General features: G+C 47.4%; 1 protein-coding gene across 1 annotated transcript in view; it reads left to right on the forward strand.

Annotated features, from left to right (window-relative positions):
• Window positions 1–26,512, forward strand: part of Csmd2 (CUB and Sushi multiple domains 2) — a 583,606-nt gene that overhangs the window by 307,605 nt on the left and 249,489 nt on the right. The window contains exons 7-10 of the mRNA XM_028759696.1: window positions 8,180–8,257; window positions 13,247–13,334; window positions 14,050–14,174; window positions 22,832–22,953. Of these exons, the coding sequence (XP_028615529.1) occupies window positions 8,180–8,257; window positions 13,247–13,334; window positions 14,050–14,174; window positions 22,832–22,953 (413 nt within the window). The remainder of the gene's footprint in view (window positions 1–8,179; window positions 8,258–13,246; window positions 13,335–14,049; window positions 14,175–22,831; window positions 22,954–26,512) is intronic.

A 26,512-nucleotide genomic window follows, 5' to 3' on the forward strand; every position in this document is an offset into this window, starting at 1 on the left:
TCTGGCCCCAAACAACCTAGTCTCCTAATATTTCAGCCTAATAACCCGAGCTTCAGACTACAGAACTGTTACATCACCAGATTCTGCCTGCTCACTGTGTGCCATGAGCCCCACTAACTTTTATGATGGCGGGGAAATGTCTTGTAATTAACTAAAATATAAAGGATGAATGGGGCAGCCTGGCAGTCTTCTGTAGCAGTTCTCACTTGGAGGAGATGGTTATAACCTACTGGGACTCCCATCAACGATTTAGAGCCAGCGTGCTTCTCTTGGGAGGCCTGAGTCTTCACCATCAACAATGAGAAAGCACATATCTATGTGAATTGCATGTCTGCATGAATATCTATGGGCATGGGTTCATGTGTATGCTCATCAGGGTTCTGTTTGCAGCCATGAATGACCATATGTGAGTGGATGCCATCCATATGCAGGTGTGCACCAAGGGGTGTGCGTTTGACAAGTGTGTTATTGACAAGTGTATTGAGCCAGACCAGCACCATTTCTCTACCTCACTGGTAGTTACAGAATCTTTCTTCTTCTTCCTCCTCCTCCTCCTCCTCCTCCTCCTCCTCCTCCTCCTCCTCCTCCTCCTCCTCCTCTTCTTCTTCTTCTTCTTCTTCTTCTTCTTCTTCTTCTTCTTTCCCTTCCCCTTCCCCTCCTCCTCCTTCTCTTCCTCTTCCTCCCTCCTCTTCTTCCTCCTCCTCCCTCCTCTTCTTCCTCCTCCTTCTTTTCATGTGCCTCTGTGTAAAGTATTTGTATGCATGTCACATGTATATGTATGCGTATGCATGTTCACATGTATATGTATGCGTATGCACGTCACATGTATATGTATGCGTATGCATGTCACATGTATATGTATGCGTATGCATGTCACATGTATATGTATGCGCATGCATGTCATATGTATATGTATGAGTATGCATGTCACATGTATATGTATGCGCATGCATGTCACATGTATATGTATGTGCATGCATGCCACATGTATATGTATGTACACATAACTGTGGATGAATGCTTGTGGCAGCCTACGGTTGATAACCTGAAGTCTTCCCTTATTGCTTACTCTTCCACATTCTTCACTGAGACAGAGTCTCTCAATCAAACCCCACATTCACTGCTAGCTAGCAAAATTCCCTGTTTGGCTAGCCAGCCTGCTCTGGGGAATATTTAGCACCCCCCCACCCCCCCAGCATCTATGTGGGTTCTGGGATCTGAACTCCAGTTCTCTTGCTTGTACTGTAAGCAGTCTAACCATTGAGCTATCTTCCCACCCCCTTTAAGTGAAACCCTCTTTCTATCAACTAGTGTCTAGGCACAACCCCAGGGGCACAGTGTTTACAGGCACACTCACTAATGAATGAAGGTGTAGGCAATATGAATGAATGGAGCCCAGAAATTCCAGAGGTTCTTACTGACTTACCCAACTATCCATCTGACCCTCCTTTCTTTTTATTTTTTTACTTTTTTTTATTCTTCTCTCAGATATTGGATCCTGACCACAATTTCCCCCCCCCCCTTGTTGCTCCACTCCTTTCAGAAAAGAGCAGGCCTCCCAGGGACATCAACCAAACACGGAATGACAAGTTACAAGACGACCAGGCACATGCCATCACTTCAAGGCTGGACAAGGCAACCCAGTAGGAGGAAAAAGTCCCATCAGTTGGCAAAAGAGTCATAGGCAGCCCCACTCCCACTGATAGGACTCCCACATGAGCATCAGGCTACTCAGCCCTGACATGTATACAGAGGAATTAGATGAGACCCCTCCTTTCTGACAGGGCCTGCAGTTGTGCTCTCAGGCACTCTATAGAGACACCCGTTCTGTGCTTGGACCCTCCCCTTTGGCACCCTGGTCCACTTGGATCTGCTGAGTTAGTTTTTCAGTGAGTTCATTTTGTGGCTGATGTTCCCTGGTGCACCATGTTCCACCCACTCGGGGAAGGCTGTTTTGCTATATGCAAATCTAAGGTGTGATTGTTCCCTGGGATCCTTGCAACTGAAGCCCCAGCCTGTGAAGGTGGCTCTTTGATGCTAATGTCCCTGATGATATATAGATCTTGCCTAGATCCACATTCCCGACTGTCTTAGACAAATATCCAAGAGGAACAACTTAAAAGGAAGAAAGATTTACTTTGGTTCAAAGGCTGCTGACTCCATCATTTGGGGACTGAGGCTCGGTAGTGGGGGTATGTTGTGGAGGGAGGAACAGGAATGGGCCAAGGCCAAACTGTACCCTTCAAAGGCATGCCCCCAGTGACCAACTTCCTCTAGTTAAACCCTGCCTCACACAGTTCCGACCTCCCAGTAGTCCTGTCAGATTTGAATTCTATCACTGGATGAAATCACTGACTAGATCAGTCCTCACGCCCTAATCATGTCAGGAGATGCCTCACAGACACACCCAGGAGTGTGTGGTTCCTAAGCTCCTAGGTGTCTCAGCTAACTACTCGAAAAATAATATTAACTGTCATAAGTCTAACCCCTACCCTTAACCTGACACTCAAAGTTGGCTCCTTAAACCATCCTTAATATTATACAAAAAACAAGTTCATAATTCCATCCAACATGTTTGGCTGCCCTGCATCCAACCAAAAAAAAACAAACAAACAAACAAATAAACAAGCAAACAACAACAACAAAAAAGCAGTTGGATCCTGGAGCCTTAAGACCTGACAGAATGTAGAGAAGTTCATGGCCACAGTGTAACAAGAATCTCTTTCTCAACAGAGGTCCTGTCTACATGATTGTCCTCTGAGCTCCAATCAAAACTTCTCACTAATCTCGGCCCACAGCATCCGAGCCTTCCCAGGCTCCAAACTCCTCTAAACTGTCTCCCGGACCATTTGCACAGGCCTCTGACCCCATTCTGACAAGCCCACATCTCCAGAGCCATTTCTCTGTTAGGCATTTGTTGATCTGATACAAATAAATTTAAGGGATTAAAAAAAATCATTTTTTGCTCACCATTCAAAGATTTCAGCCAGTGGTCAACTGGCCCCTTTGCTGAGGGCCCAAAGTGAGGCTTAGTGGTGGGGCAAAGCCGCCCATTTCATGGAGCTCAGGAAGCAGAGAGAGGCACATAGGAAGGATCTGGGGTAAGATACAGATCCCAAGGAGATGCCCCATGGCCCACCTCCTCCAGGCAGGCCCCACTCTTATTAAAGTTCCTAGTATTAAAGTTCCTAGGACCTTGCACAGTAGCATTGCTTGCTAGCACCCTGGGCTTCCTATGCCTTCCCAGGGACATTTCATGTTCAGGTGGTAAACACTGACCCACGTGTTAGCTCCCAGATGCTGTGGGCCAGCTGTAAACCATAGCTCCCCAGAGCTCAGGTCCAGGCCAGTTGAGCTTGGATGGGCTTTTTTTTTTTTTTTTTTTTAGATTGTGTGGCTGGAATAAGGGACACCTGCTCAAAGAGTTTCGACCCCCTGTAATTCCCAGGCTAACTTCATGAGGGTGAAAATTCTGCCCATAGATTCTGATGTGTGTCCAGTGGCTTTTTGATGCCCAAAAGTTACCGTGAATTATGTAAACCTGGAGACCCAGCTCCAAGGAGTAAAAAGTAACGGTGTTGATACATATGGTAACGTTTTAGATTCCTCCTCATTTGGCACTCGTCCCCTTGGTAAACTCTGCCCTATGGTAAAAGTGGAAGGAATTCGGAGAGGAGAGTGGACATGGGCTCCCCTTTGGCTGGGGGTGATGTCATTCACTACTAAGAGCAGCCCAGCTACCAGGCCCTGAGCCTGAGGGTTAGGCAGTTCTTCTGTGGAGAGAAAGGGAGAAAGGATGGATCGTGTCTTAGTTCGGGTTTCTATTGCTGTGATAAAACACCATGACCAAAAGCAACTTGGAAAGCAGAGGTTCTACTTCAGTTAAGAGTTATACATCACAGTCCGTCACTGAAGGAAGTCAGGGCAGGAGATCAAGGCAGGAACCTAGAGGCGGGAAGTGAAGCGGAAGCCATGGTGGAGACCTGCTTACTGACTTGCCCTTCCTGCCTTGCTCATTTTGCCTTATCATATACCTCAGGGCCACCTGTCCAGGGGCAACATTATCCACAGTGGGCTGGGCCATCTCTTGTCAATCATTAATTAAGAAAATGCTTCATGGGCATGCAGACATGGCCCACAGGCCAGTCTGGTAGGAACATTTTCTCAGTTGAGATTCCCTCTTTCCAAGTGTCTTAGTAAGGGTTTTACTGTGTGAATGAATAAACACGATAACCAAGGCAACTCTTATAAAGACAACATTTAATTGGGTCTGGCTTGCAGGTTGAGAGGTTCAGTCCATTGTCATCAAGGCAGGAGCATGGCATCATCCAGGAAGGCGTGGTGCAGAAGGAGCTGAGAGTTCTACATCTTCATCTGAAGGCTGCTAGTTGAATACTGACTTCCAGGCAGCTAGGATAAGGGTCTTAAAGCCTATGCCCACAGTGACACACCTACTCCAATAAGGCCACACCCACTCCAGCAGGGACAAACCTTCCAATAGTGCCACTTCCCAGGCTGAGCATATACAAACCATCACACCAGGTCACCCTAGCTGTGTCAAGATGACATGCAACTAGCCAGCATAGACTCTCCAAATCAGGAGCTTTTTTAGGGTTTTAAGAGGGCAGGGTCATAGGAGGCTTTTCCTCAGTACAGTTTTGAGAGAGAGGAAGAGTCCTCTCCCTTAGTAGCCCCTCTCTTCCTGCCCATGACTCACGCCCCATCAAAAGCACTAAGGAAAACCAGTGTATCGGGTGCCCCTGGGAATGGGGTCTGCCCTGCTCTGCTTATCTCCCCCTTGTTCCTTCCTTCCAATAGACACCAGAACCAGAGGTGAGAGGCCATTGAAGACCCTCCCCAGCCACACCCTTGCCTCTTAGCCAGGTGTGGTGAGCCATCTCTATAGACTAACTCAGATGGGCTGCATTGGGCCAGAGACCCTGTGCTCCCACTGTGCTCTGGGGCCTCGGGGACAGGAACTTCAACTTCCCTCACAGTACTTAGACAGCTCTGTTTCTCCCAGGGATGGTTGAATCGCAGCCATACCATATTAGCTGGGCTTGAATAATGCATGCTTCCCTGCTAATGCCCTCTGCTTGATAATGCGCCCATGTTAGTGTTCATTGGAAATTTTCCCGCTGGATACACACAGAGAGCAATGCACATTTATAAAGGAGATTCCAGAGAGCAGAGGGAGGATGGGGCTCTGTGGTACTGACTGGATTTCATCATGCGTCCCACGTACACAGTCCCTCGTCAGGGGAACACATTCCTTGGTCGGCTTTCTTATTCAGCTAGAAGTGGGGGCACTAGGAGGCTCTCCTGCACACCTGATGCTGTGGACTTCTGTTTGAGGCGGGTTATGTTTCTTCCCATCTTAAGTGAGAGAGTTCATCCCATCTGTACTGGGAGAGGGAGAGGCTGAGGATAGTGGGTAGTCCCCTTGAAATCATTCAAGGGGCCGGTCACAGAAAGCTGAGGTCTCATCTTTGTGTTCTAACCCCATTCTTTTGACCCTCTTTGATTCCAAGTTTTATTTTCTATCAAGCAGAACATACTAGCTACCAGCAAGGAGGTTGGAAGCTTACAGACCCAGTGACTGCTTCCTGGGATCCTAGATACTCTTTTAGATACCGAGAATACAGCAGCCAACCAGAGGGCTCTCCGTGGTCGAGCTTACACGACGGCAGCATGAGATGATGAATGAGCCAGGTGTGGTGGTGCATACCTTTAACCCCAGCACTGGGGATGCAGAAGGCAGATCTCTGTGAATTTTGAGGCCAGGCTGGTCTTCATAATCAGTTCCAGGCCAGCTAGAGCTACATAGTAAGCGCCTGCCTCAAAATAAATTTAGTTAGTTAAACAATTAAAGAAAAAACTAAAACTGATACAGTATGGTAGAACACTTGGGAGATGATCTCAGGAGGGGCAGGAGAGTCGGGACAGGAGGGGACCATTTGAGTGGAAGGCTGGGAGAAGGTTCATTGAGAAAAAGGGGGTTACCCAACTGTTTCTAGGAAAGGGGGAGCAAATCACAGGCATGCGATGAAAAGCATTCTAGAGAAACTAGCAGTCAAGGCAGTCAGTATGCTCGGTATACTGCAGAAGCCTCAGGAAGGCCTGCGTAGCAGGAGAAGACTGGTGGGGGTCAAGGAGAAAGCTAAGGAGGCCACGGGGAGAGCCGGTGGGTCCTTGTGAGCCATTCACAGACTCCAGCTTGTGCTTTTGGAGAGCACATTGCCATCAACGAGCCCTAAGCAGAAATGACCTAGCTTGCACCTGACTAGGATTCCTCTGATCCTTGTGCTTAGGGCAGGGTACTCAGAGACAAAGAAATCAGGAGGTCATGGTCATCAGGGAAGAGGTGCCAGCCACTTGGGTGACAGATATGGAGACCATCAGAAGTGGTTCATGGGGTCTACATTGGGGCGGATTTACTGAGGGATTGTGTATGGTTTGACAGTGGGGAGCCAAGGAGGCCAGAGAAGAACTGGTAAAGCACCCAGCGCCTGGTAAGTAGCAAGTGCCTGGGCACAGCTGTTACCACTCCTGGGCATCAGTCAGCAGGGCTGAGTCAGCTGCTGGAGGGCAACTAACACGACACACGGAGATCTAAGATTGTACGGGTGGATCAAGGTTTACAACCAGAGATGAAATGAGTTCTTGGTTGCTAGGAGCATGCTGTGGGGACCAGGGGAAGCCAGACCAAAGAAGACAGATGGGGAAAAGGACAGACCATTGTATTCTGGAGCTCCACCTTCTGTATGCCACTCAGCAAAGATGGGAGGAGCCGTCAAACAGGCTATTATTTTATCCACTAGGCAGCCACCAAGTTCCATATCTCAGTGGTCTCCAAGACTCAGCTTCCCCTGTCCCCAAGTCAGCTGGTTTGAGCTAGGTCTGGCTGAGCCTATAGGCTCAACTCTACAAGCAGATCTTCCCATGATAATGAAGATGCAACAGACAAGCCTAATCAGGCAGGTGCTTTTCAAGACTTGGCATTCAAGGCCTCCAAATTTCCAGTGTCCAAACCCAAGGAAGGTTAAGGAGTGGGAGAGAAACATACCTCACCCCTGCAATGGCTAGAAAAATCATCCACAGGACAAAGATATAAATAGCCCAGTGGTAGATTGCTTGTCTGGTATGTCTGAGTATTGGGTTTGATTCCAAATACCACACAATATTCATATCAAAAACAGTATGGCATGGGAAATAGCGACAAATGGAGCTTGATCCAGTTTACCACTCCCTGTCAGGGCGGGCTCAGAAATTGTGTGGGGGAAGAATCTATAGATTTGCAGGCACACAGAGGACGAACCATGTGTTCCTTGGCTTTCCATTGCTATAACAAACACCCAAGGCGAATCCAATTGAAAAGAAGAAAGGTTTGTTTAGGGTTGTGATTTCAAGAGGTATCAGTCTGTAGGTTGAGCCCACGGCAGCAAAATCCATGATGGAGGGAGATGCTGCTTGCTTCATGGCAGCAGGGCAAGTCTGGAGTCCAAAGAACCGTTTTTAAGGACACATGTTCAATGACATTCCCATAAGTCTCACTTCTAGCACATACCAGTAGTGTCACAGGCTGGCAGATGAACTCTTAATACATAGTTTGGGGGAGAGCATTCCAGATCCAAACTCAGCAAGCTGCAGATGCTCACGAAAGATTCCCCAAGGAGAAGACAGAAATTATTTCATACCCAGAAACCTCAGCGGTAGTGGAACGTCATTCCCATGAGAGGCCTGGGCAAATCCCGAGCCTTTCAGACACCAAAAGGCTTGGGGGCCCCTTTCCTGCCTCCCTCAGAAGTCTGTTCCTTCTTGGCAGAGACCCTGCTACCCCTTGCTGTGTTACTTACTATACAGGAAGCCTCCCTCCATGGATGTCCCAAGCCAAGAGACAGGACACATCTGACTTGCAAGTGTGTCCAACCTGTGACTTATGGCAGCCTACTATAGCCATAAATACAGCCCCAAACATACTTAAAATGAGGTCTATTTATCTATGTTCAGCAGTGTTTTTGTTGTTGCTGCTGGATCCGTGGTTCTCAAGCTTGAACTTGGTAGAGGTGAGACTGTTATTTCACAACTGTCAAAAGAGTGGGCACACCCCATTCTGCAGGAACCCCGTGCTGGTCACAGACTACCCCTCCAACCAGCTTTCCTTCTCTGTCCTCTCTAGTCAAGAAGCAGATTGAGCTGAAGTCTCGTGGTGTTAAACTGATGCCCAGCAAGGACAATAACCAGAAGACGTCTGTGTGTAAGTGTCGGCTGGCCCACCCACAGGCGCCAGTGCATAGAGCTTATGCTTGGGTCCGAACCTCTGGCTCTGTGACTAGCTGTGACCCCAGGGAAGTCGGCCTCTGTTAGATGACTTCTCTGGTCCCTCCCTCCCTCCCTCCATCTGTGCGTGGACTCACTGAACCTGCAGCTATTAAGCAGTCTCAGCTGCTCTCTGCCTTCTCCCGCCATCATCTCCTTCCTCCCCCCTCCTCACTCCCCATTCGGTCTGCAGTCCAGGGAGTCATTTCTGCACATTTCTTTCTTTCTTTTTCCTTTTGAACCACTTTCACCTGCTAAGACAGTCCTCTTTCTGGAGCCTCTTCAGGCTGGGATCTGGAGGTGCGCATTGGGGGTGTGGCTCCCAAGGTCAGATCGTGCAGAGGAGGAAGAGACATGTCTAACAAACCTTCCAAGGGTGCTGGACCTGGCTGGGCAGAGTGAAGTGGGGACTTGCTTCATGACTCTTAGGGGTGGTGGGAAAATCCTGGCTGTGACCTGCTTGGGCAAATTGCACCTTTGGGGACTTGTTCCTGTTACCCTTGTTTGGAAGACAAAATGAGATCTGGTGCTGGGGAATGGTCTAGAATATCACATCCAGAGAGACACCTGCTGAGCCTGTGTTGAAGGGAATTAGAGTGTAAGCCTTGGGGGTGGGATGCAGACAAGCCATTGCCCGTCTGGAGCCCAATACAGGGAGGCTATTCTGGTGGCCAGGAGACTGAGTTTCCTTCCTGCCACTCTGTCTAGCTACCCTCTCTCTCCCTCATCTTCCTCTTCCTTCCCAGACCTGTCCTCCCTCTTCTCCTGTCCTGTCTCACCTCCCTGTGCTTTTTATTTTCTCCAATCGACAGAAGTATACTTGTTAAAGAAAGATGGAGGAAAGCCCCCAAGTTCCAAAGGTCTGTGCTGGTGTCTGTGGCCAGGAGGCTGGGGGCAGAGGCCACTGGGGGGGCCTGAGTAGAATGAACCAGAGTCTGGGGGGCTTTCCCTAGTCTCACGCTCTCACAAGTCAGAAGGTACTAGTGGCTGTTAAGTTCATCTGTAGGCCAGATTCTATGGTGGTCCCTACCCCAGGAGGTTTGATGGCAGAAGAAGCTAGGGGACTCTTGTGCTTGGTTAAGGATATCAGGAGATGGGACACTAGGAGAACTCTGGTCTAGCCCCGGGCCCTGCAGAGAATGGTCCGCCTTTCCCTGAGCCCAAGTGCTCTTGACATAGCCATGGAGACAAAATAAACAAAAGCAACTGTGGCTTTGCTTTACACTTTACCACAGAGCCATAAATAAGCTTAAAGAAATGCCCAGCATTGTGTGTGGGCGGGAGGGACTCACATGTTTATCCCATGCTACCCTAGAAATTAATGACTTTGTTTTAATGTCTATAAAATGGGGATACAGAACCTTCCTACCAGGGATGCTATGGATCTAAGACAGGCCTTCTGCAGGGCCTTCCTGACTGCGGGAGGTTGCTGAAAAATACATGTGGAGTGGGGGGGGGTGCATTTATCTGAAAGACTCCACGGTTTTCGTCACTTATACCTTCCCCGGGCACCCCAACAGCCCCAAAGAAATTACTAAGGAAGTAATATAAAGAATCTTTAAACATATATATGTATATGTGGTATTTCTTTAACAAGGTTTTAATCTCCATTGTAAGACTTCCTAAAAAAGGTGTGAGTCTGATCCAAGTTCCGGTGAGACAGCGGCTGACACCTGCATGGATTCATCATTTACATTCTGTTTAAACCTTCTGTGGACAGCTGTCTTGAACTCTGGGAAGGGGTGGGTCCTACTGATTTCCTCCAGCAGACAGCCTATGGGAACCAGTCTCCCCCACCCCCCCACCCCCGGCCGTGGCTCCTGGCACTGTACCTATCGGCATCTCCTTTGTTTTGGGTAGAAGGCATTGTCACAGATTTTCCTCATTGTGGGGCCATGCCAGGTTGGATCAAGATTACCCTTCATTATTCACTCCCTAGTAGCTAACAGCAAGTCAGTACTGTATCTGGTCCAGACTGAGAGTGCAGGTAGGAAGGTTTGAAGACAGCAGGAAATGCCTTTTGCTTCTGCAATTCATGTAGTGATCTGATCCCTGGACCTAAGTTTGCTCATTTCTTGGAGAGCAGGGTAGGTCTTCAAAGGACTACTATCATTGCCCAGGGAAAGGTTGCTGGCTGAATGTGAGCTTTCTCAGTGGGTTGGTAACTTCCTGAACGGTACTTCAGGGGCTGGCTGATGGCTGGGAGGCAGGGCGGTGGATGGGCTTTGTCATGCTTAGCTTTGGTTACTGTCTGGATACTGAATGAGAGGGCAAAGGAAGTGATGGGAACTGCTGAGTCTTCTCAAGGTGCTGCTAAGAGGTAGGTGTTTCCATTGGCAGGGACCTTGGGATGGGCGTGGTCTGTGCATAAGTTGAATGGGCAGGACCTGAGGACAATGGGCATTTAGCTTAGAATCTGCTGCAGTTATGGTCCATAGGCTGGATGACAAAGCCATCAGGGACAGTTCTTGGGATTAGGGACCATCTTCCCCTCCTGGTTACCACCTATACTCCCCAAGTACCTACCCCTCCCCCCATTGTCTTTACTGGAGCCCCAGTTACCCTATCCTTTCCTGTCCTTGCAAAACACCATGGCTCCCTGAAAACTCACTCTACTGCAGAGACTTCAGTCTTGCTGCCCCAGCCTGCAGGTTTCGGGGTTGGTGGGAATCATGGTTCTGTCGATGATGTATAGGCTTGATAACCGAGGGAACAGGATAAAGACTGATGCGATGGTGTGCCTCAACCCAGCAGTGTGGAGCCACCCAGGATACCTTGCTGGCATTACCAATAGTTTAGGCCGTGTCTGGCCTGAGCCTGGAGCCTGTCTAAGGGGCCAGATTCCCTTGTCAGCCATTCCCTGGGCTACTCGGAGATGTAAGCAGAGGCTGTTCTAGGCCTGTCCTTGTAGCAATGAGCTGAAACCTCAGCATTGGCTTACCTTGCATCAGCTACCAATATCCTCACAGACCCAGGCTCAGGAGTCCCCTTTCTCTCTCTCTCTCTCTCTCTCTCTCTCTCTCTCTCTCTCTCTCTCTCTTCCTGCCGTATCCTTCCACATCCACTAATGACCCTCTTTTCCTCATCCATTCCACATGTCTCACGTCTCACCAGACTCTTGTTGTCCTTGACCTGAATGAACACAGAGCGTCCTTCAATAAGGACCCTTCTGCCATCAAGGACTCTTTGTTTTGTTTGGGGCCTTGTGTTTGTTTTTTATTTGTTTGTTTTCTTGACATATAGCCCTGGCTGACCTGGAACTTACTGTGTAGCACAGGCTGGCCTCGAGCTCCTAGAGATCCACCTTACTCTTCTGCTCAAGTGCTGGAATTAAAGACAGGTGCCGCACACTCAGCTACACAGAACTCTCCAGCAGCCTCCCCCCATTCCTGTGTATTTGAGATAAGTCTCATACCCCTCAAAAGTCATACATCTGAGGCCTCACGTTCTGCCTCCTCATCTCCCCCTCCCTATACTCTAGCTGCACCTGATGCCCCCCAGATCTGTCTGTCTCTGCCTCATTCTTCTGTGCTTGTCTTCTGCTTTGCCACTGTCCTCATGTGTCTAAATCTCACCCCTTTATAAGACGCAAGTTAAGTGCCACCTTCTCTGGGAAAACATTCACACTTCTCCCAGTAATACCTGATTGGTCCCCAATCTGAGCATCCTTCGTTATCCCCACCACTTCCGGTTCTGAAGTCCCTTCAATGCTTCATGGCTTCCCTCAGTGGGAAACTTCTTGAAGACACTGATCATTTCCTTGTACAAAACAAAAACAAAAACAAGAACAAAACCAGGGCTTGAAGACTGTGTGCCCGCTGTGGAGAATGAGTGAGTTGTGTGTAAGGTGGGTGCTAGAGTACCTCTCTCACACTGTGGAGTGCTGAGTGGAAGACAAGGGAACATGAGCAAGCTCAGAGACTGTCACTATAGACACCCCTGTAATCCCTCAGGATTGCCGTTGGAGTCATGGGGTGGGTGGGTCCTTGAATAAATGTCTCTGGGCAAGGTGGCTTAAGTTCTTAGTCATCCTTCACTCTGGGAATGCAGAGGTGTGACTTTAGACCAGCCTGACCAATGTGAACCATCAAAACCAGTGAACACGCAGGGGTCTAGGGGTTGCCTGCTGTCTGCACTGTGTACCCGCCGCCCCAGACTGAGCTCTGCTCTAACTCGGGCAGCCATGCATAAGGTTTTGTTTTGTTTTTTAAAGGTGTAAGAAAGTCATCCAACCTGCTAGAAATACTACAGATAACATCTGGCTGGTGCTCTTGGCTGGTGTAACATGGGAGGGGTCGGGGAGTATACTCCAGTACTTGCTTACTGTGGTCTAATGGGAGCCTGATGGGAAGAGGGCTCTCAGAAGACATGTCCATATCTGAGCACAAGCCCCTGCTTTGAACTTGAAGCTGCAACTCTCTCTCTTTCTCTCATTCTTTACTGTTTCTGATCATACGTTCACATTTTATTTAACTTCCTTTGGTCATCTCTCCATCTGGGGCTGAGGTGGCGGGGCGGGGCTGAGGTGGTGGGGCGGGCCAGAGTCATTTCATCTAGCGTCTCCATCCCTGGATCTGAAGTGCAGGATGGGGAGGTGACCAGAGCCTTTGGACAGTCCACTTCTGGCCACTGGTGTGGGATGAGGGAACAGGATGGAACAGGATGGTTGTTGAGCAAGAGAGGCTGTCTCAGAGCCCATATGACCCCAAAGAATTTCACTTGGGTTTTTCTTGCAAAGGAATTTATTGAAAGTAGTCTCCTACCTTGCACAGTCAGGAAAGTCCTGTCCATTAGAGCCCCAACATCCTCCACAACTCCGGGGAAGCAGGGCCTCATCCTGTCTCCTCCTCCCACCCTGAGACACTGCCCAGCCCGGTGCCTTCCTGAGACTATCTCTCTATGTGTGTGCTGTTTTTTTGCCTTGTAGTAACTCAGGTTGGTGTGTCCCAAGGACATAATATGTGTCCAGACCCTGGCATACCTGAAAAGGGAAAAAGACTAGGCTCAGACTTCAGGTAAGAAACTACTGGGGGACTTTCTAGCTGCAAATGGTGTGGGGTGGTGTGGGGTGGGGTGGGGTGGCCTGGGTCAGGGTAAGGGGAACAAGGCCTGGCTTTCCTGGAGGTGGGGTGGGGAAGGTGAGATGGATGCAGAGTAACATTTACTAGGAATAGACTGTTGTCTCTCCTAGTCTGATCCTTGGGGGAATATCTCTGTCTTATAGGGTATAACCAGGTATAACTAAAACATGCCTATGTTAAATGGCCACAAAATGTGTGTAGCCAGCCAGAGTTTAAAGGGCCGTCACTCTGACATGGTATGTGAATGATGACAGGCCTATTGTCATCTGGTGTACCTCAGAGCCCCTCAGGTAGTAAATTTTTGCAGTTTTGTACTACCAAGGAATCTTCCTATATCCGTCCATTTTCACCCTGGTTTATGGGTACCATCCGCCCACCGTGAGCCCTAATTGATGCTTATCTCCCAGCAGTGCTCTCGGCTCACAAAGTCGCCTTTTAACTCAATCCTAAAACCATCAAATGTTCCCAAACAACTAAGATGAAGGGCAGCTGCAGCCTTCAACAGATTTTAAGTGGTGAAGAGAAGACACCAGATGAAAGGCCAGAAAGAATGTTCCCCAGGAGACATGTGTCAGAAGCCAGGGTGTACTCCACAAGGCAGGGCTTAGCGGGCCCAGAGAATGAACTCATAACACACCTTGTCTCCCAGGTTAGGATCCAGCGTCCAGTTCACCTGCAACGAAGGCTATGACCTGCAAGGGTCCAAGAGGATCACCTGCATGAAAGTGAGCGACATGTTTGCAGCCTGGAGTGACCACAGGCCAGTCTGCAGAGGTGAGGGCCCCTGGGGGAGGGAGTTCCCTCAGACATCCAGGCTGGGCATGGAGACCTAGACCATCCACCAGGCTGACTCAGCTTGCTCTCTACTGCTCCCTAAACCTCAGGTCTCACATCTTTGACTAATCACCCTGTTTATCTGGCATCTTCTCTGTATCAAGGCCTTTGCTAGGAGCTGGCATAGAGGAGTGGGGAGACAGACATAACCTCTGCCCTGCGTGGACTTCATAGTCCGAGAGGAGAGGCATAGGAAGCAGGTTGCTGACACATTGCACAGAGATCAGAACCACACAAAAATAGGAAAGCAAGCCACCCTTCACATTCTTGTCTTAGATGACAGACACACATCCCAGCCTTCTACCCTCAGTGCTGCCACTGCTTTGCCCACACTCTGCAGTAAAGAGACCTGTGGTTTCTGAAGCAATGCTTTTAACTGTATAGAGATGACAAGAGATCAAGGCATCAAAAGCCTGCTCAGTGAGCTTCTCTGACAGCAAACCTGGCTATCCTGTCCTCAAGGGCCCTACTGTCCACATTCCCACCTAGCATATAAACCAAAGAGAACTACCTACCAACAGCCATAAATTATCCACATGTTGGAAGTGGGTGAATGACCATCAGAGGGGCAGTACGACACTCGGCTCTTAGATAGCCCCAGGTGCCTGAGGACCCCTCTAGGTGAGAAGATATATATTACCCACTAAAATGGTTCTATCCTGGATCCTTATGACCAAAGGTGATGCTTTACTTCGTAAGCACCTTTTCATCAAGATGAAACTCACTCAGAGCAGGAGTGGGCTGTGGAAGAGAACTAAACCATGATTATCTGGAAGAATGTGTGGTCAGAGCTAATCCGTGTTGATGAGGAATCTGGAAGGAATATCTGATGAGGAATCATGAAAATATCTTCCAGTTGGGCCTTCCACTCTTTCCTATTGTTCAGCTTTAAGTTGGCCAAGATGTACTGCATATACTGGGCTTTGTGCCTTTCTGCCATGTCATTCCAAACACCTACATAGTGATACATATTATGCCAAGAATAATTAGTTTGGGTTAATTGTATGATCGCGGTGGCTGGCACGAAATTTGCCAACCCTAAGAGGTATAGTTTAGTCAAACTTTTGTTTATTGCTTAATATTTATCATATATATATATATATATATACATATATATATATATATATCCAGATATGTATGTTGTGGGCCCCACCTGAGCTGTCTCTAGTGAACCTGATACTGGACTAACCTCTCTGCAAACTTTCACTAAGCACTGGACTGCTTTCACCTGTTACCCCACTGGACCCCGTGTTATTGTGAAAGCGGGTGGCAGGGGGTGGCCCTTCTAATCCAGCCATTGCTACTCTGTAGTTGTGCGTCCTTGGGTCGTAAGCTTCACCTCTCTGGATCCCTTTTCCTCCCTGCTGAATTGAAGACTCACTACCCAACTGCCCCACAGCATCTCCAGGTGCACACAATGAACTTGATGTCACTCATTTAGAAGTGGGCAGGGATACCCGCGGGCTCACGTGCACAGCTGTGTAACTTACCCTGCTGCACAGCTGGCCTTTAGCTGGAGCTGCAGAGTACACCTCATCCTATAGTGGCTGTCAGTCCTCCCAGAAGCCACTCTCCTGTGCACTGCAGTCCCTCAGCTGGCTGATCCGGGCTGGGGCTCTTCATTAGCCTTCGCCACAGGACCCTTGTAAGTGAAAGAGAAAACCAAACCTTCCCTGATTTTGACTGAGATGGAAGCAAGGTACATTACTGAAGGGAGTGGGGTCTCAGCAAAGCCTGACCCTCCTGCCTTCCTCTCCTCATGATTCCTCTGGCGAAGGCTGTGGAGAGGGAGACAGTGGAAGCCCAAGGCTTAGATTCAGAAGATAGTTCTCCGGCTTTCCTGAAGGTCGTGAGCAGACCTCCATCTTAGATGCAGAATCTATTCTGACGGTCTTTGAGACTCCCCCAACCACAGCCACCAGATCTTTTGTTTTAAACTAATTGGAATTTCTACAGCAATTGTGGTTTCTCTCTCTCTCTCTCTCTCTCTCTCTCTCTCTCTCTCTCTCTCTCTCTGACAAAGAAAGGGACAAAAATCCTTCAATCACACAAAGTTCCACTTTAAAGCAGGTTACCCAAAATGGCACTGTAAAGTACTCAGCCCACCATACATGGGTTATTGTTTTCCCGACGCATGTAAAATATGATGTGGCTTTAATTATTCACTTTTCCACACAATTAATTATACTAAAACACACAGACAGGCAAATAATAGCTTCTTGATAAATGTTTGAGGGCCACCAGAATGAGTCGGATTTGTGATTGATGTGAACAAGGACTATGGAACTGTGCCCTCATTTTGGAAGTTTTGAAATTGGTGATGTATTCCAGCCTCCTCTTCCCCTCCCAGCAGAAGAAGTTAGCCTCTGCTTTGACTCCTGGAAAATCTTTGCTGTTTTAAGTTTTGAGACAAGACCTCAAGTAGCCCAGGCTAGCCTCAGCCTTGCTCAGCATCCAAGGGTGACACTGAATCTTGGAAACCACCCCTTCCATTCTCCAAGTGCATAATCGCAGGCACACAGAACTGCACCTGTTTCCTATAAAAGCTTGATCGTGCAGAGCTTGCTTTCAAAAAGGCAGAACATGGGTTGTGTTTTTACTTTTATGTTTATGTCACCAAATACCTGACAGGGTGAAAACCCCTGACAGGAAGTGAACAGAAAACAAGACTCTGTGTGTGTGTGTGTGTGTGTGTGTGTGTGTGTGTGTGTGTGTGTCTGTCTGTCTGTCTGTCTGTCTTCTGTCTGTCTCTTTATGTGTGTACATAAAAAGACAGGGTAGTGGTGCCTGTCTGTCTGTCTGTACATGTGCATTTAGAATACAATCATCTAGGCAGGACAGAATACCATATGTAGGACTCAAAGTTCAAGTCCCAACTTTGTTATTAACAATCTAGATGGCACAGGAAACGTTGATAAAATGGATCTGCATCTTTTCCCTTGCCTGTAAAATGGGAAGGGACATGGGAGCTGTCCATAAAGTAGGCTAAATGAAATGGCATGATTATTAATGATTATTACAGATGTCTTTCTGCCTTGGTGGCCACGACAAGATCAGATTCCTGGGCTGAATCCTTACACATTGTTGTTCAAGTGTTCCCTCCTCTCCCTCCATCCCTTCCTTACTGTCTCCTCCATCCTCACTTTTCCCCTCCATTACCCTGTCTTCTTTCCTCTTCTGGTACAGATGTTCTACTGAGTTACTAGAACCCATGCCCTATTGTCCCAGCCCCTTACCTGTATGTGCCAATGAGAAATCTCCCACTATTGTCCCAGCCCCTTACCTGTGTGTACCAACAATAAAGCTCTCACTTATTAAGACATTCATACTTGTCTAAAGCATAGCACGCACTGGGCATTTTTCATCTTTTTTTTATGAGGCAAGTAGCAATAACCATATTTCATGTTGAGCTGAAACTTCTAGTAGTTGACCAACTTGCTCAAAGGCACAAAGCCAATCAGTTGAGCTGTTTCAACCCCTCGCTCTAAATGCTCTTGGCTACTTATTCTTGAGAATTGCACCTGGACCTCCTTCAGAGTCAGACTATGGGGGAACTGTGTGGAGCAGCTCTCCCTTCTTGATAGCTTTGTTTTGACTGAATTTCTAATGTTAGAAAATTTGTAGTTTACATACTGAGAACTCTCCTCTGAGAATACTCACCTGCTTTGAAAGAGTTAAGGAAGAAGGAGAAAAACCAAAGCCTGTGTGTTGGAGATGGGCCATTGGGGTCAGATACTCCAGAAAGGTCAAGCAGAAGCTACCAGTGGGATTAAATGGCTTGCCTCAATGTTGAGGTTGTTCTTCAGGAAATTGGGAGGAAGCCAAAGGAGGACCGGGGACAGAAGGCCAACTTGTTTTGATGTCAAAGCTTGAATCTATGGTGTGACCACAGTTGTCCCAGTGGCCACCAGGCTCAGAAGTTAGGAAGAGAAAGCAGATAGGAGATTTGAACAAAGGCAGTCTTTTGATCAGGTATGGTATGAAGGTGTGGAGGGAACTGGAAATACTGGTGAGTTGTCTTGAGGTCCAGTCTAGGTAGCAGAAGAAGAGGAGGAGAAGGAGGAGGAGGAGGAGGAGGAGGAGGAGGAGGAGGAGGAGGAGGAGGAGGAGGAGGAAGAAGAAGAGGAGGAGGAAGAAGAGGAGGAGGAGGAGGAGAGGGAAGATGAAGAGGGTCTAAGATGGGAAGTCTGGAAGACAGTGGATGAGAAAGGCCTAGGCTGTAGGATATCAGGGGCATTGTGAGCAAAGTGACCCTACTGAAAGTATTAGTGAGAGGAGACAGGTTGCTATGATAGCTGGACTTCCTGGTTCCAAGGACATAAGGCTTCTGTGTATGGCCACAGATGCGGCTGCTCCTGGAATGGAGAGGGTAGTGATCCAGATCCTGTAGAAGGAACCAGCACTTCAAAGAAGGGGCCATCTCTAGGCTAGAGCAGAAGGATAATCATCAGCCGGAAGGGTTACACCTTGGGGAGTCAGGAAGAGGGTGTGTCTGCAGAATAGCTTCCTGCTTTCTCCAAATTCAGGAAGGTGTCAAAATCATCAGGCAGGAGAACAGAGTGGGATGAAGGGCGGGACTAGAGGCCAGAGGACCCTTGGAAGGCATGAGAGGATCTTTAGGAGGCAGAAGTTGGTGAACTGACAGAGTTCAGTGGCAAGGCTGTTGGGAGATTCCTGGAAAGAGTTTGAGGTGGCTAACGAACATAAAGAGACACCAGCTTTGCTTCTCCTGTGATTTTTTTTTCCATCAAAGCTCAACTATGTGAAGGCAGATATGGAAAATCTCTGGGGGCCGGTCATCAGTCCACAATTGATTTCTCCCATGCAACTGATTAAAGGGGACAGAAGGGAGACTTGGGATTTGCAAGAAATTGACCATGATAGTAGACCATGAGGTCTAGGCTGGGTTAGGATGGAAGAGAAAACAAGAAGATGGAAGAGGCCTGGCGAATAGAGAGAACATCGGTAGTCACCGTGGGTCCAATATAATCCCAGGGATGGTTAGACTCATTTGCAGAAAGAAATGACAATAGAAGGAACAGGATGTTAACCACAGAGGACGTCAGAAGCAAGGGTTGGAGAGAAGAAAGACTTCGGTTAGGCAGGACGAAATTGCAGCTACAGCAGGGATCCATGGGCCTAGTAGAGTAGTGGGAGGCCAGGTGTGACAGAACACGCCTGCATGTCTAACACTGGGGGAGGGAGAGGCACTAAGTCAAGAGACCAAAAGTTACAGGGTAGCCTAGGCTACATAACAAAACCCTGTCTGAAGAAAAGTAATTAACTTGTGTGAGATGGGAATTGTGTTTGGGCTAGAGGGAGGTCAATCCCAGGAGAAGCAAGAGAAGGCAGCCTGGATCAAGGTGGAAATCAAATGAGAGAAGCTGGGTCACAGGGGTCAGATTTGCACTGCACCCCTCTTGCGCTTGGAGTGGCTCACTGCTCTGGGGTCAAACAATTTCAAGGCTAGAATCGGCTGTGGTTCCAGGTTGTGTCTCTCTACAGTTCTCAAGGGTCCTGTTCCTCATGACACAGCACCATGATGCCCTGAGGAAGGGTAGGAAGCCCGGAAGATGGGGAGAAGTCCCTGTAGAAGAGGCTAGATGGGAAATTGCAAATAGGGAAATGGGAAGATACATCCCTTCACTGATTCAGAGGCTGTCTGAGAAGCTGCCATTTGGATAGCCCATCTGGGTCACAGTGAGGAGCTGTTCATCTGCGGGTGGGATCCCTGGAGTTGGCTGCTCAGGGGGCAGAAGTCTGTCTGCACCATCCCCTGTCTGACCTTGCGCAGGCAGCAGACAGAAAAAAAGCAGCTCAGACTCCATCTGGAACCTGTCTTAAGGTACTCGGTGCTAAGTATCTGCAAATTGTAATATTTTTAATTAAACCCCTCCAAGTTCTTAAAGTGGTAAATGCTTTTTGACCTATTCTCTCTAATTACCTTCGGCATATTTTAACACACTGAAAATACCATCTAATTCTTGGAAACAAGCTCAGGATAAATCGAGTCTTTTGGCAGCAAAACCAAACTTCCCAGAAGAGGTGGGAGATGCTGCTGGGCGGGGTGGGGGTGGGGGGCTGCGCGAGGATTCTCTGCAGGGCTGGAGTACTGAATTTTCAGATCTTCTTTGTACAGGTGGGATGGGAATCGTGTCAGAGGGAAAACCTATGTAAAGGAACTTCAAGGGCTTCCCAGGAGGTGGCTCAGTCAGTAAAGAGTTTGCCACACAAGCGTGAGGACCTGAGTTCAATAACCCAGTACCAATGGGGAGGTAGGGGAGAAGCTGTATGTAGCAGCCAGTACCTGTAATGTCAGCGGTAAGGAGGCAGAGTGTGGGAGAGCTGGGACTTGGTGAGCAGCCGATGTAGCAGAATTGGCAAGCTGTAGACGCAGTGAGAGATTCCATCTCAAAAATACTAAGGTGGCAAGTGAATGAGGAAGACACCCACGTGCTCCTGTATATAAATGTCGATACACACCCACATAGAAACTTCGAGAAAGCTGGACTAGGACTCCTGAACCCAGGAGAAAGTCTTGAATGTAGAGAAAGGGACTGAGTCTGGCAGTTCTGGGACCCCTTTGTTGAATACAGAGAATGTCCTGTCTGTCACTCTCACCAGGACTCACTGAGGTAGTGTCACCTGTTCCATTGGGAAAAGAAAGAGGTGTGTGTGGAAGGGTTGCTCACTCCCCCAGACCTGAAGAGCCAACAGATAGATTTAGAGTGCTAAGCCTCTAAGACTGGCCTGTCCTCAACTATGCCATCCTCCCCAAGTGTCACCTGTGAGTCAACATGGCTTTCAATACAGTGAAAGGAGCAATTGGGTACACATGAGAGCAGGGGGCTGGGGTATCCAAACTCAATTCAGGGGCTGAGGATGTGGCTCAGTGGGTAAGGTGTTTGCTGCACAAACATGAGGACCTGAGTTTGAATCCCCTGTACATATAAAAGCTGGGTGTGACAGTGCACTCCAGTAACCCAGTGTTAGGGGGCTTCTGGGGGCTTGTTGGCCACCCAGACTAGCCAAATCACTGAAGTCTGGGTTGAGTAGAGAGATCTAGTCTCAAAAAGAAAAGTAAGCTGGAAAGCCATGAAGAAATACACCTAATGTTGATGTCTGGTCTACACACATGCATGCAAGCACACGTGCATGCACGCACACACACACACACACTAAACTCAATTCAATCAATATTGTGGTGAATTGTGGGGGATAATCCCTATAAGTACAGAGTAAGATGAACCATCAAAACCATCTGTGATGACCCAGAGCCCCTCAAAACAGCCCTGTAATTACAGGCACTGTGGTCACCTGTGAGGGCTCCCAGGTTCCCATCTATGCCACCAGCTTCCTTGAGAGAAGCAGCACCCTGCTGACGTATTTCTCGGCCCACATTCTGGCCAGCCCATAATAGCCGCTTAATAAATGTTGGACTGAATGAGTGTGAGAAACTGCAGGCCACGACAAGCGATTCATTACACCTGGGAGCCGTGGAGCCTTCTTCTCAGACTCCCAGGAGGGGCTCCCTGGGAAAGGTTTGTCATGCCCGGCTCCACACAAAGAGCAGCTCCAGGAAGTTTGAGGTCATCAACAGAAAGCACGTCTGACAGCGCGCCCATTTCACATGCTTAGGCCTGTTGAGTTTGCACGCTCGGTCTTCACTGTTAGGCACTCTGCCTGCAATTGGGATGAATTGTTGTATGAGCAGTGACAGAGCAGGCTCGGAGAGCCCTTTATTAAAATAGCTGTGTGCTAACGTTGAAGAATGAGGTGGCTAGGACTCCGTGCACATGGTTCTTAAAAGGAAGCAAACACCTAGACCCAACGTGGAACCTTAAATGAGATCAATCACCCCTTAATCTAATTAGTTTCGAAGCTATTTTAAAGAGCTTAATTAGATTAAGCTGTGATTGATAACACTTTATATCTACTTGAGGAAAGCACTTCTTCTAATTCACCTTGAGTCTTTATGCTTCCAGTCAAAAGCCGGCTCCAAGGCATGGGCTGAGTCAGGGATGGATGAGGGAAGCAACAGGCTGGTTCTGAAGCTGCTCTGGTGCCTGGAGCTGGGTTGAGCTGGGCATTTAGGCAGAGTCCTTGGGCACAGGCATGCTTTCTGATAGTTAGGGTAGCCTTCACCAGGGCATCCTGAGACTCTAGTTCAGAAAGCCGGCAAGGTGGTAGTGTAAAGGGCTGAAGTCAGGCTACTAGATAAGAAGTCTGGGGGTTCCTTGCAGCACGCGACTGGTTTGGAGACATAGGCTGCAGACAGGAATGGAGCAGGGTGCTTAGTGTGTCCCTAGGTGCCTGTGACCCACCCAGCCCTGGTCTGCTCACTCTTTAAGGTGAGCTGCCTTATCTCAGTGGAGTTGGGGAGGAAGGGTAGACTTAAGGAGAGTGTTGAGCCTGTCTTGGCTCCAGGCACTGTGACTTCCCTCTGAGCCTGCTGGGAAAGGTGGGCATATATGCAGGAAGTAGGTGGTTTCTGGGAAAAGACTGTCCAGGTGGCATCTCTTCTGGGCTGTGTGTGGGAGACAGGAAGGACTGAACTTGCTGTAAACTGAAGTGTCTGTCTCATCTCCTCTCCGCAGCCCGTATGTGTGATGCCCACCTCCGAGGTCCCTCGGGCATCATCACGTCCCCCAACTTCCCCATTCAGTATGACAACAACGCACACTGTGTGTGGATCATCACAGCACTCAACCCTGCCAAGGTAAGGCTCCCACAGTCGGGGCTGTCAGGGTCCTGTGGACAGGTGCAGGTTAGGGACCGCAAACCCACGAGCCTCCTGGTGATAGCTTCTCTGCAGAGAGCTTCCATTCTCTTTCATTAGGTTTTGAAGAAATAAAAAGACATAAGAAAGAAGTAACATTAATCCATGGAATGCTGAGTAGCCGTGTCTGAGCACACGAAAAAGGAAAGATCAGGAAATAATGAGCTACCTTGGTGGTGTGCTACCCAAGCCAATCCCCCACACTCCTAGCCACGGCCTGAAGTGTTTCTGTTGTTTATTGTGCTTGCTTATACTTAATTGAATGTCCCTAGAGTAGAATGCTTCAGGTCTGAACATTCGAACTGCATATAAGTATAATCTTGTGGGGTTTTGTTGTTGGGTTTTTTGTTTGTTTGTTTGTTTGTTTGTTTTTTGGTTTTTAGTGTTCATGAGCATTCTGTGTGCATATCTGTGGTGTACATGGCAGAAGAGGACATCAGATCCCGTTGTAGATGGTCATGAGCTACCATGTGGTTGCTGGGAAATGAACTCAGGACCTCTGGAAGCATCTGGAACTACTCTTAACCACTGAGCCATCTCTCCAACCTCTTGTAACCTTGTGTTTAATGAACGTCCCGCATCATTTATCTAGGCTGTGTACAGCTCTACTCTGTTACCCACCACCTTTCATGTGTTCATTCCCATCACTGGGGGTGAGGAGGTTGCTGTTGTTGCTGTTGTTGTTTTGAGTTTTTGTTTTTTCAATTTCAGGGGTTTTTGTTTGTTTGCTTATTTTGTTATCTTTTTAAAACTGTGACAGTCTTGCCAGGATCCACAGCAACCTGTCTGAATCACTTGAATTCTCTCTGATTTGTTGATGCCAAGTCCTTTGGTCCATGAACATGGTATGTCTTTCTGCTTGCTTAAGATCTCTTTTGTGGCTCTCAGTGAACTTGTCTCCATTACAGCTCTTACTCATTTCTTGATTCATTTGTTCAAAAATACTCTCTATATCTTCTTCTATGTAAATATAGCAGTATGATTTGTATGTCATGGCTTTCAAACCCCACCGTCTACCTGTTTCCTGGTGCTCAATGGAAAATGCAATCAATTTTTGTACCTGGTTTTTTATACAGAGCAAATATCTTGAGATTGTTTTTCTGTGGTTTTCTTGGCGTTTTCTGCAGACTGTTGACATCTGCAAAGACTGATGGCTTTATCTCTTCCTTTCCAATCCATTTACCGTTTCTGATGGTGGTGCACTGATGCTGAGTGGAATTTGTTTCTTCACTATTCTGTGTGATGTCTCCTGGAGCATGAGTATTTTCAATCTAGAGAGTTTCCTTTGGGGCCTGGGGGAATGTCTTTCATATCCTAGTTTACCAAGACTTTTTATTGAGAATGGGCATTGAATTTTATCAAAAACTTTCCCACACCTGTGATACCATCTTTATTCTGCTCCTTGATTCCCACCCTGGAGTGATTAGTGTATGCTGCCCCTCCCAATGTCACTAGTCGAAGCCGTAAGTCCTTTACCTGTCACCTAGTGTGGACACTTACCATACTCCTCTAGATTTAACTTGCTAACATCTCATTCAACAGTATGTTCCTATTTTGTTAGGTCTCTCCTTTTTCTTTATCCTTGCCAGAATTTTGTATCAAGAAAGGGCTGGCTTCATAAAACAATTTGGGAAATATTTCCCACTGTCTCCAGGGATCGTCAGTGGAAAATTGCAATAACTTTTGCTTTAAAGTTCAGTGGATCTTTTCAGCCAAAGTGTCTGGATCTGGTGCTGGGAGATTAAACTCCAGACTCAATATCTCTAATGACTAAAGGGTAATCTAGGTCATTTGTTTTGTCTTGAGTTCATTTAACTGAATGTTCAGAAGTATTGTATAGGCAGTTATGCTTCCATCTCTTACTGCAGCTACAGTATCTGCTAATGTTTGCTTTTGTGTCCCCTTTCCTTTCTTATTTATACCTTAAAAAAAAAAACAGTATTGCCAAAAGCTGCATATCTGCTAGTTTCTTCAAAGAACTGAGTTTGGTTTTGTCAAGACTCCTTTAAAAATATTTTCTGTTTCACCAATTTCGGCTCTTTTTTGTTTCTTTCCTTCTGTGTGTTTATTTTTATTTTTCTGTCTAGCATTTTATTTTGTCTGCTTAGTCCACTATTTACAATCTTATTTCAGCATCTAAGGCTACAAATTTCCCTCTGATGACTATTTTGACCATATCTCTATGAATTTTATAAGCAATATGTGTAGCATAGTTATGAAATTTAGTTCTGATAGTTATTTGGTTCAAATTTGTATCTTTTAAGATCTATTTGTTTTTATTTTACATGTATGAATGCTTTGTCTGTGTATGTGTGTTTGTGTATGTATGTATGTATGTATGTATGTATGTATATATACACCACATGTGTGCCCAACATCTAAGGAAGTCAGGAGTGGATACTGGATCTCTTAAAACTGGAATCACCATGTGGGTGCTGGGAAGCAAACCCAGGTCCTCTGATAAAACAGCAAGAGCTCATAACCACTGAACCATCTCTCACCCTTTTTATTTTTTTTCTGACTTTTGTGCTAAGGATTGAATCAGGGGCCTCACACCTGCTAGACAAGTGATCTTCCACTGGTCTGCTCCTCACCCACCTCTGAGGAAGGGTATTAAAATCTCCCACTATGACAGCAGGTTTGCCTGTTTTTATTTGAGGTTCTGTCAGTTTGTGTGTCCTGTATTTTGGGAGTGTCTAATTACAAACACAGATTGAACGTTACATGCTTTCCTGGTAAATCAACTATTTCAAAAGAAGTATGTAATGACTATCTGTGATAAATTTTTTCCTTGAAGCTTCTGTCTCCCTCCCTCACCCTCAGCAATTACATCGTTTCTTTTGGTGTCCAACTTGTCTATTCTATCCTATTACTTTTAGCTTTTACTTGGGTATGCTGGGTTTGTTTGTTTTGTGCATAAAAACCACAGACTTATAATCTTTTAGAGAAACCAATGTAATCATATTTAATCATTCAATTCTATTAGAACTAATCTAAAATACTCCAGAAATATGAATGTGTATATTTAGTAAGCCTCATGCTCTCTAATTTTATGTCTTTTCCTTCCTGAGAGGTCAGGGATCACAAAACACCGCACCTTGAATGACCTCACTGTTCTCCACTGCGTATGTTTCTGTCACCTTGTTGTCTCCCACACTCTGCAATGTTACTGTTCAATGAGCCAGCGCTGGCTCTGGCTTCTGGTTTGGACTTGCTTGCTTATTCAGCATCTCTTTATTCCCAGTCGCTTCCATCACAACCTTACCCTGCAGAATTACCTTCTCCCCTCCCCAGCTCCGTGCTTTAGGTCACGGTCCTGTCACTGGCCAACTTTCTTAGCTCTCTTTTGTCTTGGGATGTCTCTTGACCAGTCTGCTGTCTTCTGCTGCCCCTGTCGATTGTCACCACTTCTTTGCGTGGTGTTCTCTGAGTCTGCTTCATGACCTTCTGCTTGGCCTCACTACCCTGTGTCCAGATGTGGGCATCTCACACATCTTCC

Source organism: Grammomys surdaster, unplaced genomic scaffold, assembly GCF_004785775.1.
Source record: "Grammomys surdaster isolate TR1022 unplaced genomic scaffold, NIH_TR_1.0 126313, whole genome shotgun sequence".
Classification (NCBI taxonomy): domain Eukaryota; kingdom Metazoa; phylum Chordata; class Mammalia; order Rodentia; family Muridae; genus Grammomys; species Grammomys surdaster.